The 17,666-nt window shown below is 41.2% G+C and overlaps 1 protein-coding gene across 1 annotated transcript in view; it reads right to left on the bottom strand.

Moving 5' to 3' along the window:
• Positions 1-17,666, bottom strand: part of LOC109852306 — a 165,546-nt gene that overhangs the window by 142,955 nt on the left and 4,925 nt on the right. The window contains exon 2 of the mRNA XM_020423346.1: positions 15,359-15,593. Within this exon, the coding sequence (XP_020278935.1) occupies positions 15,359-15,593 (235 nt within the window). The remainder of the gene's footprint in view (positions 1-15,358; positions 15,594-17,666) is intronic.

The raw sequence follows: 17,666 nt of genomic DNA, 5'->3' as shown, positions 1-17,666 counted from the left end.
ATTTATTCTTTTGCCACCAGAAACGAAATGTGGGGCAAACTCGCGAGCGCCTGCCGCGTCGCGTCGCCGCGACGAGAACCCGAACTCGTCAATTTAAATAAAACTTGGCGAATATAAAAGACACGAATACTATGACCTCATTTGTTCCTCTAAAGATTTCATATCAAAACTTCGAAGTCGAATATCATGTCCTTTTCTCATGCGAAAAGATTTCTTACTGCAACATATATGATATTTATATAATATAATGTACAGAAAAAAAGTTAAAATATTTCATTGTAAAAACCTTTCATTTCTGAAGATTTATTTATTATTATTATTATTTCACGTCTTTAATCAATCGTAATTTTCCTTCCCGAATAACTTCCATTAATTTAATTCTTGTTCAATAAATGAAATCGAGATGGTCGTATTTTCTTATTAAACCACAGATCTCCGCAATAAATCATGCTTCGTGTATGCTCGCTAATGTGATAAGAGCGCGCGCGCATACACATACACAGAGAGTGACGCAGCTCGACGTCTCGACTAGACATCTCGTCGACATTTCCGATTCTTTCTCAACTTCTTCCCAAACGGAAGAAGAAGTCACCCCTGTCTGGAGAGGTTTGTCCGCGCTACACGCGGATATTAACCTACCGTCGTCATGTGAGGAATTTCGTCGCGATCAATTTTTCCCGAGGAAAATTCGGCGCGCGGAATATGTTATATTCCGGGCACGTCGCGAACGGGAGAGAAGATCCACGAACGAATCGGCGTCGATCTTGGTAACGGAAGAGAACTTTCCTTTTCCCGTTCCTTAATGTTACGTGAATTCCCAGAGGAAAGGCCGGCCGCGGCACCGCTACCTCCTCCTCCTCCTCTTCGATGCTCTCGCGCGAAAATCGCGGCGCTTTATAACGCCACATTAACCGGCAATCTTCCCGTCCGCTGCATCCGCGACGCCGCCGTTCACGGCAATATCGGGAGGCGGAAAACGCGATGTCGATAAAAAACTTTTAATTGCTTTCGTCCGAGGAAAAAGGTCAGACGGAAGAGACACGTGGCTTTATCGGTCGTTTAACCGCCGTGACATTTTTTGGAAGTTCGCGAGTCCGATAGACGCGTTTTTTTTTTCTATAAATAGTAGATTTGGCGTAAAACGAAGTTTCTATCGCGATTAACAAAATAGCGTGTAAAATTGCACATCTATATTTAACCTCTGCGAAATCTTACGGAGGAGTCTAAGACTTTAGGTCAAAGAAAGCGAACATTCGACTTGGATAAGAGTCTTATTGGTCTTCTTTCTATTTCAGCTTTCAACTTAGAGAGCCTTGTTTATTTGATTTCACGTGAAAGGTTTGTCGTATTTGTCAAATAAAGCGGGAGACAAGATTACACGTAGCGAAATCTGTTCCGGATTATTAAATAGAAGCTTTTCTAAACAGAAGAAGCTTTTCCTTTTGCTAAACAGAACGTCGCGTCTTTTCTCTCGAAATTTCAAACGTAAGTTGCATTTCCGCGTTCGCCAGCACAGTGTGTGCCGCGCGTTTCATTTAATTACGTACGATTATAATTCAGCGATTACACGTCGCGCCTTTATGTAAGCAGGCATGGCGGAGTCAATTTGACGCGTTATAAATACTTAATTAATTAATCCCGTCAACTTACGTCCCGTAGTTTATTGAACTTACGGTGGCTTCTCCCGACCCTTCTCCTTTTTTATTCTCTCCCTCTTCTCCCCCTCGGCTTCGGTTATCTCGGTTACTCACGCGGAAGGCTTAATTAGAGCGACCCTTTATACAGTTACAGTAGAGAGCAACGTCGTTAGATCTTTGTTGGACCTTTCGCGACGAAAACGGAGAGAAAAGGGACGATACCACTGAGAGCGGAATGAAGACCAGCACGAAGTTCGCAGCAAGAAGAGAGGGGTGGCGGGTTCGCCCCCAGACAGGATGTTACGGGCGACGTGAGTTCTGTTAACTCTCAGGGAGCAGAAGCGTGGGTAAGTTTCGAGTTTTCGTGTACCGCTTTCCTTCCTTTCGAGTTACTTCGTGTCCGACTCTGCTCTTCCCCTTTTCTCACACCCGTTTGGTTTTTCTTATTGCTTCTTTGATTGGTCTCAAGACGTGGTCAGATTTGAGGAACAAATGAAGGGAAGAGCGAGGCTGCTCCGGTGAAAGTAGTACTCTCGTGGAAATCAGTGTATTTATAAATTTTACGAGAAATATTCAGGAAAAAGACGAGGACGGGAAAGATTTTTCTGTGACTCTGATAGAAATCGAGTTATCGGCGAACTTTGCATAATTTATCTCTCTCTCTCTCTCGTGATATTTTTCTTCGTAGAATCAGAAATTTCGCTTCTAATTTTTGATCTAGAGTTTCTGACACTTTTTTCATAAATTTGAGAAAATTATACTACAATCGTGTGTAATTGTATGAGAATTTTTATCTCTCATTATTTATTTGTGTGTCTACACAAGCAAACAAATGTGTTTTTGTACATAAAAGATTTGAAAAAGAATTCAAAAAATTTCTATGCAAATTCCATATTTTTCCGAATTAATTTTTGTATTTGTTGTTCTTTTTCTCTCTCTCACTCTCGTTCCTCTATTCGAGAAATCTATAAAACCGCAGCTTAAAATTCTGAATAGCGCGTACAGTAAAGGTGGAAGATGAAGCGTCAAGAAAACCGAAACGTGCTTGCGGAACGTGACGAGATATTGAAAATCTCACGAATCATCCCCTCGAGAGCGACGCTTCGGGTCGATCGCTGAACGGAAGCCGGCTTTTGCCTCGATCTCGGCAGCTTGACGATCTGTTTACGTCGCGCGAGGCCGAACGAGGATATACAACCCCCTTCTCCCCCAATGGTGATGTTACCCCGCTCGCCATCGAGTCCACATTCCGGAATTCCGTGGAATCTTAACGGTTCTTCCGTCGAAAAAGGGTTCCTTCCTTACATCGCAGCTTCTCGAAGCGGACGTTGCAAATTTATATCCGCTGCAAGGATATAAAATATTATATTGCCGTAGTTATACTGCCGATAAAAACGAGAATGTCGACGCACGATGGTTGACAGTTTTAACGGTGGAATCGAACGGCCGCTGGAATCTCGCACGCTTCTGCGCTCATAACTGTAAAAGCACCACTAATCTGTTTGTGCATTAGCGCGATTAATCGACACGGGATCGCCGTGTTAATACACCTGTTTTCGAAATTAAGTAAATGTCGTGGCTATAAACGCGTTAATTATTTCGTTAGTGTGATAATAAAAAATAAATAAATAAACGGCAATCCATGGCAATCTGTAGCAAAAATTTGCAAAAAGAATTTTTTTGCAATTTCTCTTCCAGCACTTGTTTGCAGTTTTGAGCAGCGAAATCAATGACCGACTTTCAAATACGAACGAGCGCTTCGCGTTTACGTTAGAGATAAAAGAAAATTTACATCCACACCTGGCAGTGAGAACGTGCGTGGATGGAATTTTGCGCGTTTTGTCCTTATTGAACGCAGCACTTAAAGCACACACGTAAAAGCGTCAAATGGCATGCAGAAACCACTAAGCTCGTCGAGATAGAGACCATTGCGCGCCGTTACTGCTATTATTGCTGTTACTACCGTAATGCTATGCGGTGTATATATAATTGTAATTGTATTAACGGACACGCATATAGAGAATATGTTTCACTTAACGTTTCAGAAATAGGTTTATTATACTAAAGCGGCGTGGCAGAGAAAATGATTACTTTAACGGTGTCCATTGTCTCTAGGAAAACCGGTAAAATCGAGAGCTCTTTCTCGATATAGAAGAAAAAACAAAAAGAGAACTCTCAGAAAAGTTTATTAAAACTCAAAAAAGAATTTTCCTTGACATTGCGGCTTCTTAATAATATTCTCTTTATTTTGCCAGCGAGCAATCAGGTGAATGACATAGGTCTTTTTTCTTTCTTCCTGATAGTTTTGTTTTTTAATCTAATACTAATCATTAAATAATTATTTATTTAAAAATTTTGCTTTACTAAATATTAATTTATTTTCAATTTGCTTTTGTAAATGGATTCCATTCTAATTTTGCCAAGGAATTTTATATTATATATATATATATTAAAAATGTTTGAAAAAAGTCAGAGAATTCCCGGAAAAATTTTTTCCAAGATTGAGAGAGCAGATACCGTAACGAGCTAGAAATTCTCGCAAGAAGTTAATATCTACGAAACTAGAAATCGTTTTCACTCGAGAAAAAAAGTTGAGTTCATTTTTAGCGTCGTCGATGTTTCAAAACTTCTCTTGCAGAACCCGCGGACAGGTGCGAGAAGTCGAAGTCGACACGGGAGAGTCTAAGTGAGTCATTTGTGCGAAATAATAATCTTGCGAAGTGAGTCAGTAGTTCAACCGTGTATATATATCTATCTATAGCAGGGAGGACTATGTTTCTCGTACCCCATATATTTCGTCCATAAATCACCGGATCCTCGTTATTCAGGACAAAATTATACACTATGAATCATTCATATGTGAATTTACATATAAGCCCGCGCACGCGCCGAATTAGATCCACAAATCTAGCAATTAATAAAACTGTTATACCGTCTGTTTCGCTGGAACAACATTCTAACAATAGAACGATTATAATATATGCAACGATATATCACAGAATTTACGACGTTTATGTGTGCGATTAAACATTAGAGCTAACAAGCGGCGAAAATCTTATTCTTTTTAAAAAAAAACATAGTAATACGAAGAAAATGAATGTAAAATATGTTAGCGCGGGTGCAACGTGTCTCTTATTAGTCCTTACCTTTTTCTGACAAATCAGTAAATCTATTTTCTCAGTTATCAGGACGAGATAATTGCGATATCTGAGGTTTTCGTAAAAGGCTGCGTTTGTGAAAGTGCATTAGCAATTCATCGATAGTTCATCTATCGATAGATGCGAAGCGACGCGGAAATTCGATAGAATACCGAACAGCATCAGTATGCCTTCCGGATAGCACGACACCCTAGCACGTACGTCAAATAACCAGGGCAATCTCAGAAATGAAATTCTACCTTCGTGGCACTAAATCGTAATTAATATCGTGTTTCCGCCAAACTAGCTCGTTAATCAGATTTTATTCCGCGCAAGGGCGCGTTATTATGACGATCGCATAACCGGGAACGTGGCTCATTAGGCAAATGGTATTCGCTGCGCGGTATGTGTACGTGTGTGTGTGGGTGTGTGTTAGAACCCATCGTTGATGGCACGAGCGCGGTCGAGATAGCCTCCGAAGGGTTAAACCCTTTTGTATAAGGCCAAGTGAAAGAATTTATTAATGGAACGTGAGCGTTCATTATGTAATGCTTATCGGCGACACAGATTTGTCGCGTAATAAAACGAAGTTCACAAACGCGAACCAAGAATATTTTATTACGACTACATCAGAATTGTTACATTTTAAAATTGACATAACTGTGTTCCAGTATTTTAAGTTTTTTTTATTTATTCAAAAATTAATTAATCTCATCTTGCGTTATATTAATTTTGTGATAAATGATAATAAAGATGTACTTCTACAAACTTTCTATCAAAACCTACGTTTGAAAATTTATATATTTGAGATGTCACAAAAATTGGCAAACGTTATTAATAAATCAAGACGAAAGTGGCAACTCTTACAGCTTACTTCCACTCTGTCACGCAAACAATTGTCCTTTCCGAGAGTTTCAAGAGAGAAAGACGGGACTCTCGATTCTACTGGAATCGAAGAGAAAATGCGAGTGATTTGCTCTCCTCGTGCCAATCGCCGAGTGGCGAGAACTTCGCGTGGAAGAGTGGCGCCATTTGAATAATTTCACAGGAAATTACCGCTTGACACTGGTTGCTCCTAGATCCTTGCGGGATAAGAATTTTCACGATTTCTGCTACTTGTCGAGAAGTGCTATTATGACGAAGAAGAGATTAAAAATTCGAACAAAGGAGAGAGACACGTACTCGATAAAAACGCGCGCGATATTGTAACGAAGGAAACTCGATACAGACGTCGGAATAAAAAATAAAAAATAAAAAAAATAAAAAGAGAGAAAGACTGAGATGGCGAGGGGGTAATGCGATATACGATGTAACCGAGAACGAAACAACCGCGCAGAAAGAAGTTCGGATAACGAGTGCGAGGTAATTACAGCCGGGCGCAAAATCGCAAAATCCCGCGCGCGCTTTGTAATCCAATCGTCGTGCTCGCGAATTCCAAAGTGCTGAAGAACAGCGTGCCGTACTTCGTTATGCGTTTCGGTGTTTCCGCGAATCATGCAAATGCATTCCACGCGTTACGACAAAGGGAGAACGGGGGTATTTTATTTTCCGAGTGTCCTCTCCGTCTCCTCTACCTGTGCATTGATTCGGGCGTAACATAATCCGAAGCACGAAAACAAATGAGCGAGACGAGCGACTGAAACGATAAACGCGAGCGAAGATAGAAAAATATCAAGCTCAGAAAAGGAAAAAGAGAGAAAGGGAGAGAAAGAGAGAGGAAGAAGAAAAAACGGAAGAGAAGAGAGTGGAGGATGATAGCGGAAGGAAGGGTATGACAATGGGTAGTCGGGTTGGTGAGCCCGAGAGCTGGCGTTTATTAAATCAACAAAAGCCCCTCGGGGGATGGTTTTCAGATGCGAGTACTACATCTGCTACAGAAAGCTTTCCGTCGTACTTGCCCTCTTCCTCCCTCTACAAACCTTCTCTCTATCTCGATCTTTCGCTCTGTCTTTCGTTTTCACCCTTCTTTCTGTCTTCTCTCTTCGCTTCCCCCTGGTCTTCTGTCAGTCGCTCGTTCTGCAAGCACAGACTCCTTCTTCGTTACACTTTGCGGTTTGTTCTGCCTGGCGATTACGACACTGATAAGGGGGAAAGATTCGCCCCTAGAAAAAAATTCTTCGCGGCCAGTCAAAACCAGAAGCACCGCGGTTCGATCTGTAATGAATTGCCGGTCAGATTTTAGACGCTTTCCGTCAAACTTTTATTGCTCTCGTTTCTTCATCCTCCTCGAACATTATTGGCTAATATAAGAAGATTCTCTTTACGTGGATTATGATATTATAGATACGCACAAACAAAGAATGAAATACAAATGTGACATTATTTAATGTCCAAAATGTCGAAATTATACTACTCAATATATTTTTTATTCTATATTTGCTACTTGATAATATACGTTGAAAATAATACATATTGAAAATACAAATATTAACACATTAACTGTTTGCCAAGAAACGATGTTCATAACAAATTATTTTGTTATAAGCATCTTCATAATACCGATCACTATTCATATTTTATCGTTGCGAAAAGCGCGATCGTCAATATGTATAAATCGCAGCGTCACGAATTATTAAATTTATATTTGTGTGCTTTTATATCACATACACCGTACATAAAACTTGTGCACACACGCATTACGAAGTAATGTAGATTGAAAAAAAAACAAAATATTTCGACAAAAATCTAGTCAATTGATAACAAAGTTGTTTTAAAAAGACACATCTAACTTATGTTTTATGTATGTTGTGATATGTGTTAGTAAAAAATGATGCGACAAAAATAAATAAAGTGGCGAAAACATTCGAATGTCTAATAAAATTGTTATTGTTTGATTTTTTCCGCGAGCTACTCGTTTTTGTGTGTGATTATCCTTTTAATCCAATATCCTCCGACGAGAAAATATTAGCGTACGTGTGGAAAAAAACTAATTAAATGGATATCAATTACGCGCTCATGTGACTCTCGCGGTGTTCCCATGTATATTCCGTTCTCTCCCTTCGTTCTATTTTCATCGGGGGAGAGATGCGCCGATATATAAATATATTTTACGCGGCGACAGAGTGTGAGAGAACGATTCTTCGATCGCCCCGCGTCGTTCGCCGTGACAGTAAAATAACGCGGACATCGAGTATGCCGGACGTGTCGTTATTAATGTGCCGCCCATTTCCTGTCGCCGCAAATTATTATCCGCATTATCGCTGTATCGTTGGCGAAACGCGGCAAACGTGTTTACATCATGTGAGGTATCGGGACGAATCGATATACCAGCGTGCATTATTCCTCCGAGTTTCGCGAGTAAACAGGTCCGAATCTTCGCTCGCATTGTCAGCCACTTTCGGAGAGAGCACTGACCGCTCTCAAAAACAGATAAAAATTTTCCAAGTTTTGACTTCAATGTTGTTGACATGCGGAAATCTCGAAAATCGCGTGCTCCGTCGAAACTCGCGCGACAACAGAGATATTGTTTACTTGGATTATTTATTTTTATCGGCGAAAAAGAAACTCTCTTTAAAATTGCAACAAATTATAAGAACTTTGCACATGGCAGTGGTGAAATAAAAAAAAAAAATCTCATATTTGAAAAAAGATTTAAAAAAAGAAGAAAAATTAGTAGAAATAATACATAAAACGTTAACACATACAAAAGAAATTAAAGTATTATACTTAATTTCAATTTGCATCAAAAGGGTACGTAATGATATCGAGACATGTCATCGCCCCCGAGTCGCGTTATCGCGAGTTGAACGAGAACCTCAGAGTCTCGCTCAATTAGCGTTACGACTTGAGCAGGCGGTAATTATAAATCCACTCGTAACGGCCGAGCAGCAAGATGTTCCACAAAGATGAAGCTTGGCTCCGGGCTTTTTAGATCTGCCTGAATCTCGCGTCTAAATAGGTTAGTCAATTACGACCAAGAATAAAGTCAGAGAAAAACGATGTTATTGAATAAATAAACAAATAAAAAATATCTAGTTTGGCTCAATTACCTTGATTTTTCCGGATAAAAGAGAAATCCAGATTTTTCCGATTTCTTTCGATATAGTATACATATGGATACCTTACTTTATATGCAAAGTATCACATATTCTATTCTTTCTCTCTCTTTTCTCTCTCTCTCTCTTTAATTTATATTATAACAATTTTTTCCTTTAATTTGTATTATTATAATTTTTCCAATATCTGTTTTTTCAGAGTTGCGTAAAATCGAAGTTATCTTTAATAATGCGAAATATAAAGTATATACCAGCGAAGAATACAGCGCGAATAGACGGAAAACGTTTACAAATAACAAGTGCTCGCTCGCTAATGAGTAACTAAAAACGACGCACGCGCGCGCTCGCAAAGCAAGTGGCGCTCTTTGAAGAACAGCGAGAAGGAAGAGAGCAAAGTGTCCTAGTCCAAACAAACAGGAAATAGGCCACGGTTGGCGGACTAAAAATTGTCTCTTCTTCTTGCTCTCGTCTGCCGAAAGACGCGGAGGACTGTTTCCGGTTTCTTCAAAGTAGATCAGATGACGAAGGAAAACCAGATAGCGAACACGATGATATATTAGATCGAAAAGACCGGACAACACGCGTCGTCGCGTTTTTAACGAGAAAATTGTACGAACTCGAGAGAGAGAAACGACTCGGTCGACGTTGGCTCGAGTTGCGCGTCGAGGTCGATGAATTTAACGCGAAATTAACTGCGTTTTATGTAACTTCTTTTCACAACGGCGAAAGAGAGGCTCCCGGTCAGTGATCGGTCGTAGTCACGGCGCGTTTGCGTTCCTCGCAAATGCGCCCTCGAGATTTCAATCTTAACAAATCCGCTAACAATGACACCCTTTTTCGCTCGCCACTTCTTCTTGCCTTTCACCGTCAATATGGGCGCAGCCGGTGTATACGGGAAAAGAGAAACGAGAGCAAAACGAAGAGACGCTCCCGGCTCTCTTTCTCTCTCTCTCTCTCTCTTCGGTCTGTGGCTAAAAATACTTCTCTCCTCTCTTCGTCCGCTTGTCTTTCTTCCTCTTCTCGTCTCTTCCATTCTCTTCTCGTTCCGTTTCTCTCGCGCGCGCCCGTTCCTTTCCTCTCGCTTTTTCTGGACCTCTCTCTCCACACGCTATTCTTCCTCTCACACTCGCAACTAAACCATCGCTCTAGCTATAAATAAAAAGGAAAAAAAATAACGAGAACACTGCACACGCGACGCGGGTGTCTCCGGCGCAGAATAATTAGAAGCGAGGTTTGTTCACAGCTCGTTCGCGGATCAGAAAACTCGCATTGCGCGAAACGTACAATTTCTGTTGTAATAATATACGTGTGTATAATATGTAAAAAATAACAATGTTGTTCTCTCTTTCTCTTAATGTATCGACGCAGACGATGGATTACTTTGTACATCTGTAGTTTTCCTCTTGAACGCCGATCGCGTTATCGAGTCACGGATCTCATTAAAACGAAAAACGGAATCGCGACGAAGAAAAACCTGTTACAAAGTCAAAATACGCGCGGCACGTTATACATTTCGTAAAGTTCGGGCGAAGTTTCGCGCGTAATTAGCGTACTCGCGCGTAAATTGTGTATGTACCGAGCATCATTCGCGGCAACTTTATCCCCTACTTTAACCTCGCGCACGCGAGGCGTATGTAGCCTCGTTCTCTATGTCTCGCGAAGTCTTCGCTCCGGCGAAGTTCCAAGATATTCTGTCGACGATGTCTAAAACGACAACGGTGCGGAACTTGCCGAGAAATCTACGTGTATTGTGTACGTCGCGCGTACAAAGTTATATTGGACATATATCATATCTCTTGCGCGCCTTTTCGATCGGATCTCCGTGGAGCCTCGCACGAGCCGGTTCAAGAAGTGTCAAGAAGCTTCTCTTCTTTTTTCGATAGTCAATGGAGTAGGGAAACTTAAGGCTCATAATCCGTCATCAATCACCGTGATTGATAAATCTTTCGTTTTTTTTTTTTTTTTTTTTTTTNTTTTNTATATACAATATATGCTCTATAGATGTAATGAATTGACTTACTTTTTCGTGTAGACAGGGAGAGAAAGAGAGTCAAGTAGGTACTTGCGGTGTTTTTTCGTATTTTCCCAGATGTGTAATTATTCAATTACATATATAATAATGTATTGTAAAAAAATTTATTGATATTGTAAATACGTAACATTGATATTGTAAAATTTTGTAAAAGTTTATTAATATTGTAAAAATTTATTTGTTAATAGCTCTTCTCTTTATTTTATTTTTCATTTTTATAATAATAATGTTTATTTCATTTTAATTTTCATTGTATGCTTTCTTCTCCATACAAATGACGATTTATTGATGATATTTATGTAGTTGTTTATCAAAAGTATCTGTCATTGGGGACTCTATCCTAGCGTACTCGCTTTATGTAGCAAGCCTGGCGTTCACCGGAGGGATATTTTTAGGCTGCTCTATAATGGCGCTGGATGTGATGATTCACGCTATGAGAGAGAGAGAGAGGATCGTCGAACGTCCCAAAAGACTCTACCGAGGATTTCAGAGATGGATTGAGTATCGCAACTTTAACGTACTTACACACTTCGATGCACGTCTGCAAAATATTATACGCAATATCTTAAACAATGTTTATCTCGCCCTTCCTCATCAGTCCTTCGAAGCTGTCGGTGAGGGAAATCATTCTTTTCGCCGTTGCGAGGGTGGGATATCCATTAGCATACGGGAATAGGCAAACTTTCGCACTCGTCAGAGTGCTTTTTGGCTTTGGGACGACCCTCTCCGTCTCGAATAACCCGAACTTTTGATGTGTATCATCGTGCCGGTGAGTAAACGCGCGGCGAAAAAAACGTATTATGGAAAACATATTGCCGTACTAATAGCACGTATTGCTCGCGTACGAAATAAAAATCTGAATATATCGATCGATGCTTTTTGTTGAAGAAATAATTCCATTCATGGTAGAACGATTACGCATTGATACGTTGACGACGTGTAGCGAAATTTCATATATTTTATAAAAACAAGCTCGGTTTATATGTGTGTGTGTGTCCGGTAATGTAAAAAAAAATATACGAAAAGAATGTTATTGCAAAAGATTACTAACATAGATTTTTCATTCCGATATTTTTGGTGATCGGTCCGAGCATTAATAGTTTGAAGAATAAAATTTACTTCACGATTTAATTGGAACGTTTCAAGTATCGTGACATTATTTCGTATCTTTTAGAGGATATTTCAATTCCACGTGTAAAAAAGCTGCTTGCATCGGTGCGCGTTGAAAACAAAACTATTTAAAAGTTTTGACAGGAGAATATATTGTAGCGAATCATCGATATGTTTTTTCGTTTTAAATATGTGTTTCTCCCTTTCTCGACCTGAATATTGTTTTCAAATACAAAATTAAATTTGCGATGCTTAATACGGAATATTTATAAATTAAAATATCGCGCGCGAGATAGTTTTGCGTATCAGAAAATATATTTTATATTCCTACGCGCGTTGCGTAGTACAAAGAACGTTGATAAGATTTCTCTTGTTATCTGATGTAATTCGTTCTACCCCTGAAAAAGATATTTGTTCGTCATTAGCGTAGCGTCTACCATGCATTAGCGACGCTTTTATTATCGTGTTTACTTTGCGGATACGCGCTCAGTAACAGAGCGTTCCCTTTGTTCCTCGCGAATACGTGGGTATGAACAAGTTGCGAGCCCGTAACTGAGCAAAATGAGTATTTATTTCTTACCCCTCCGGTTCTCAGTTATGGTTGCACAGTTGCTTTATACATCTTGACTCTTTATGTTTTAGAAGTTAAAACAAAACAAAAATATTATTTTTTCCTGAGCGGTTTATTTTGTGTTTTACAAAATGTATAAAAAATATGTCGAGTATACATACATATATATACATACATATACACACATATGTATCTCTCGAGACTCGATCAAGCTTAAGAAAACAGGCTTAAATCCGAAGTTCAAGAACGGAGATAAAAAGAGCGGTGATCGATTCTTTGGAGAGAAAATACAGGCCGCGAACAAGGAGCGGAAGACGGAAAATAGATCGAATTAAATCCGCCATATCTGAAGCCATGAAAGGAAAACAATGGCGAAGAGCGCGGCAACAATTTTACGATTCGGTCCGGCGCGGTTGAAGGAATGGCGGAAGAGAGCGAGACCGAGGGGATGTATATACGTACAAGAGGATCGAGGGATGCGAATTCCATTCCATTAGTCGGCCGTTAACGATCGAACGTGTTCGTCGGGCCGTGTGCACGCAGGGATCTCTACGGAGAGAGAGGTCTTCCGTGGGAGGACCCGCGGAATGCAGGAGAAAACCTGTCCCCCTCGTTTTCTCCCGCCCCCGTCACGCCTCGTTCTTTCCGCAATTTCTCCATGAGAACGGCGTAAAGGATTTTCGATTACGTTTTGTCGCTGCTTTTGTTCCGCTCTGTTCGCTTTCGAGCCCACTTCGCGCGGGGCTTCCCCTTTGGTATCGCGCGAAAAAAACTCTCACCTCTCGCCCATCCCTTTCCTCCGGACGCTTTATTTAACCATCGTTTCCGAGTCTCTCTTTCCGGAGAAAGCCGCGCTACGTATTTTCCCGATTTCTCGTATTACGCCTCTTCTCGCCTGGGACTGTGAGCGAAATTGCATTCCTGCGAAATACACTCCGGATCGTAATGTAGCTATAAACTCTCTAACGGGTTTCAGGCGCGATCCGAAGATGAATTTCCAAATAGTTCGATGTGCTATCCATTAAAAAACGACAATCAAACGTATGTATGTAAAACTTTGTGAAAAAAATCGTCATTAATTTTAAATCAGATTTGAAGATATTCTGGTAGGTTCGCGGATTATTTCTGCTATACACGAAAACGAAGCTCGACGGAAAGTCGAGACGCGCGGGGAATCTCCGGATTCTCTTCATATCGTTGACCGCCGCCGACCGCGGTTTCTCCAGAGTCCGCCGGAGCCTGGAAATTGAATTTCAGCGGAAAGCGAGCGCGGCTTTCTAATTCGAATTTGAGGTTTCTCGCGGGGAGTGCGTCTGTACATTCGGCAAAACGCCCGGATCAGGTCTACCGGCGGGATTTATTCGACTTTGCGACGGAAGAAATGGAAACGCCAGGGGAAGGGTGAGAGAGAAGGCGCGGCCACGAAGGGTCGCGACCACAGACGCCGACCGAAAGCGCGAAACTATGGAGACCGGAATGGCGGCGAGAGAGGTTGCGAGAGGGATTTATGGACCGACGAAGACTTACGACACCTGTTCGGATGTATACCGAGTGTCTCACCCAATCAGATCTCGTCAAGATCTCGGCTAGAGCAAGTTGCGATGATTGAGAATCTCGTTGCGAAAACAAATGATCTATAAAACATTCGCGAATTCGATCGATCGTCAATTTTAAGTAGACGAGATTGTCGAAAGTGAAACGACACACAAGTGTCACAAGAATGAAAGATGACACTCCGAGACACCTCGTATATACACACCCTGTGCCACTTCGAGGTATCTGCTTTCACGCGCAAAGACATTTCAGATTCGCGTCAGGCAGCGGTGGCGCGCAGACGGCTGCGAGTTGCCAGCGGCATCATACGATAATTCCCAACTTCTCCAATTATCGTTTCATCCTCTGCCACCCTCGCGCTACTCAGCGGCGAAAGGAGGTCGAAGAGAATAAACTCGAAGAGCTCTAGCTGACGTTGCTCAAACCGGCGTAACTCGCACAGCACGACAAGAGGAAGGGTGATTTCGATGAAAATAATTCTTATCTTGTTTCTGGAAAGTTTCCAATTAATTTTTTTTTTTTTTTTTTTTTTTCAAAAAATAGAGGTACTGCTTGAGAAGAGGATTACGATCTTCTCGCGCAAATAACTTTCTGCCGTTGATGCTTTCGATTTCGCGTCAATGTATTTTTCCAGGTCGCGGATGAAGCTTGAAAAAGCACGAGACAGTAATGAAGTAATAATTTAACAGTAATATAAAGAGATATAAATATTATATATCTTACAACTCGGACGCGTACAATATAATAGTCACATAAAAAAAAAACTGCATCGCAGTGCTCGCCGGAGTCTGTGATCGATCAATCGTCGAGATATCTCATTAAGGTTGATCGCGTTATTCGTGGATCGCGCAAATAATTAGAAGAATTCAGCGGATCTCAGCTCTTTTATTGCTTTCCCGCCGTTGTACGAGAGATTCGGGATCTCGCTGGTGGGAAACGATTTAATCTAATTTTCATGACGCCGCGTTTGATTAAAATCGCATTCGATACGTACGTAAAAGGGCGCAGTGGATGTTTTCGACGTGTACCATTTTGCATTTCAATTTTCACTCGAAACGCGAGTCGAGCGCAAATGCATCGCTAATGGGATATTACATTACGAATTGCTTTTGAAAACCGTAGCTTTTTAATATAGCGACTTGGTGGTTCTCTTTGCGTGAATTTATTTAAGATTTCTTCTTGAACATACTATACTTCGTCGAAGATTTGTCGGAACTGATTGTTGAATTTTTCACGAAGCGCGAAGAGTTCAAATCGCCGTTTTTTCTTGTTTTTTTTTTTCTTTTCTTTTTATAGGACATACTGACACATGCTGTGCTCACCGATCAGTTTGCCGAACTGCGCCGGTGGCTTCCACTCTGGATAATGTCGCGGGAATCGCGCCCTCGACCAATAGGTCCTCAGGGTGACTTTGTAGAGCGCCAGCTTGTCCTGCTTATCCTGCTTTTCTTGTCGATCTTGGGCGTACGATCCGCATTGGCCGTGAACGGAGAGAAATCGCGTGACCAGCAGAAATAGCAGCAGCACCGACCACCGGTGCCACGTGTCACGAGACATCTATGGAATATAAAGAAACACATATACAAAAGTTAACCATAAGTAAATAAAACTGTTGTCTGCAACACACGTGCGAGCTAGTTATTGTTATTTTCTCAAGAATGTGCGCGATATTACACGAGATACGCGTTTAACGCTGCATACGTTGCGACACACTCGCGCAACGAGAGACCTGGGCAAGAAAGAATTCGAAGCACGCGTTATAGTCAACAGTTTTCTACCAGCCAGCAAGCGCGCGCCAGGAAAAACACGAGGAGAAACACGAAACTTCTAAAGTGTTTCGTGTAAGGAAACGTCAGGGAAAGATAAAGTTGCAAAACGACCTACAAACGCGAGCTACTTCCGGCTGTAATTCCTCGCCGTTACTACCACACGATACCATCCGGGAAAATATGAAGCTTATGTTTTATCGGAGGATGGACTAAAATGGAATAAAGTGCGGTAACAATTCATCATGTCTCAAGACATGTGACCCGTTGCGTTGACAAAAAAAACTTGTTTTTAACGTCGGAACTAATTAGCGCGTGAAGTAATTTATTTATTACGTCTTAATACGTTGTGCGATCGTAGAATCAGAATGAAACGAATGAAGCTTTGCTTATTTTCATTTAGTTGCTTAATTAATTTGATTCTCTAAGAAACAGAATGCCTTAAATAATTAAATCTCCCGTTGTTTCAAGTAAAACAAAAACGCGAGATTGATTAAATTTTTATTTATACGAGTTTTGCAAATCAAATTTTCAACTTAATCTGCAGTGTAAGATCTCTTTTACTTTGTGAGAAATCTGAAGACTTTATTACTTTCTCAAACTTTCCCCGCCGAGAAGTCGATTCCGAATTCATTGAAGAATCCATCACGGAAATTCAAAGCGAACTCCCGCGGGATTCGAACTCGATTACGATGACTAATGACGGAATACATGTGATACCGGAGCCGCGTACAATGAGCGAGACACAGACAATAATTCAAGACGACGATGCACTGCTTGCGAATTGTATTGTTAAGTAACGTCGCGATGTGGAAACCCGGTTTTCGCGGTAAACAAGATTGATCTGCGAGCGCGTCGGCGAGAGAGAGAGAGAGTAGACAACAACGACGGTGCGTGACTACCTGAATAATTCAGGGCCCAGTGAGAGGAATCTCAGGCTCAGCGGGGATCCCGGGGTTCTTTACATGAACGCAATCAAAAGGATAACGCGATATTACCGCGCGGGCGGATAAAGTGTCGCATAAAAGACAACTACCAGTTCGTTGCGTGTCACGTAAAAAAAACCGTGTCGATTTTTTTCTTAAACATTCATTTTATTCGAAGGAAGATGAAAGAAGAAAAAAAGAAGACATTTCGCAATTATTATTTCAACGCAACGGACAGTTGAAAAAACAAAGCAGGAAAGCACGTAGCGTTGCTCCTCGCGACAACCGCATAAATTTCGCGGCGCTTTAAAAACTCGGTAATCTACCAATCGAAGGTCGGAATCAGCTGGCTGTTTTTTCTCTCTCCCTCGAATGATTATGCGAACAAACGGCGGCACAATCGCATTGCACGGACGCGTCGATCGTATCTCCTCACGGGCGAGCGAACGCGGCGTGCCTCGTGTTTACATATGCAGATGCGCGCGAGCGCACTCAAAATTCAAATCGCATCCGAATCGCTTCCGATCGGCCGCCGCCAACCACTCGTCGTGTCGCAAGTCGTCGAAATTTCACGGCGGTGACACATTCGACCCGTTTTTCCGGGCTGACCCTCTCCCCTTTTCTCTCTCTCTCTTTCCCTCTCTCTCTCTCTCTCTCTCTCTCTCTCTCTCTCTCTCGATCTCGACTCCAAGAAAAATCTCGCTTCTGGAATCGTTCCAGCAAGCGAACGGATTTTAAAATCGGCAGAATGTCACACGCTACTTAATATTTATCAGAATATATATATATATATATATATTTCCTGTAAACTTTATATATATAATTTTTATTTATTCGTAGTTTTTTTATGGATTGCAGGTTTTTTCTCTTTCTCAAGTAGTTAGAGCTACATAGCCGAAGATGTTAATTATTTGGGGCGGCAACTCGGAGCAGTTTTC

This window comes from Pseudomyrmex gracilis, unplaced genomic scaffold, assembly GCF_002006095.1.
Source record: "Pseudomyrmex gracilis isolate BER0280 unplaced genomic scaffold, ASM200609v1 scaffold_27, whole genome shotgun sequence".
NCBI classification, from domain to species: domain Eukaryota; kingdom Metazoa; phylum Arthropoda; class Insecta; order Hymenoptera; family Formicidae; genus Pseudomyrmex; species Pseudomyrmex gracilis.
Note: the sequence above shows the minus strand (reverse complement) of the source record. Positions and strands in the feature narration are given on the sequence as shown.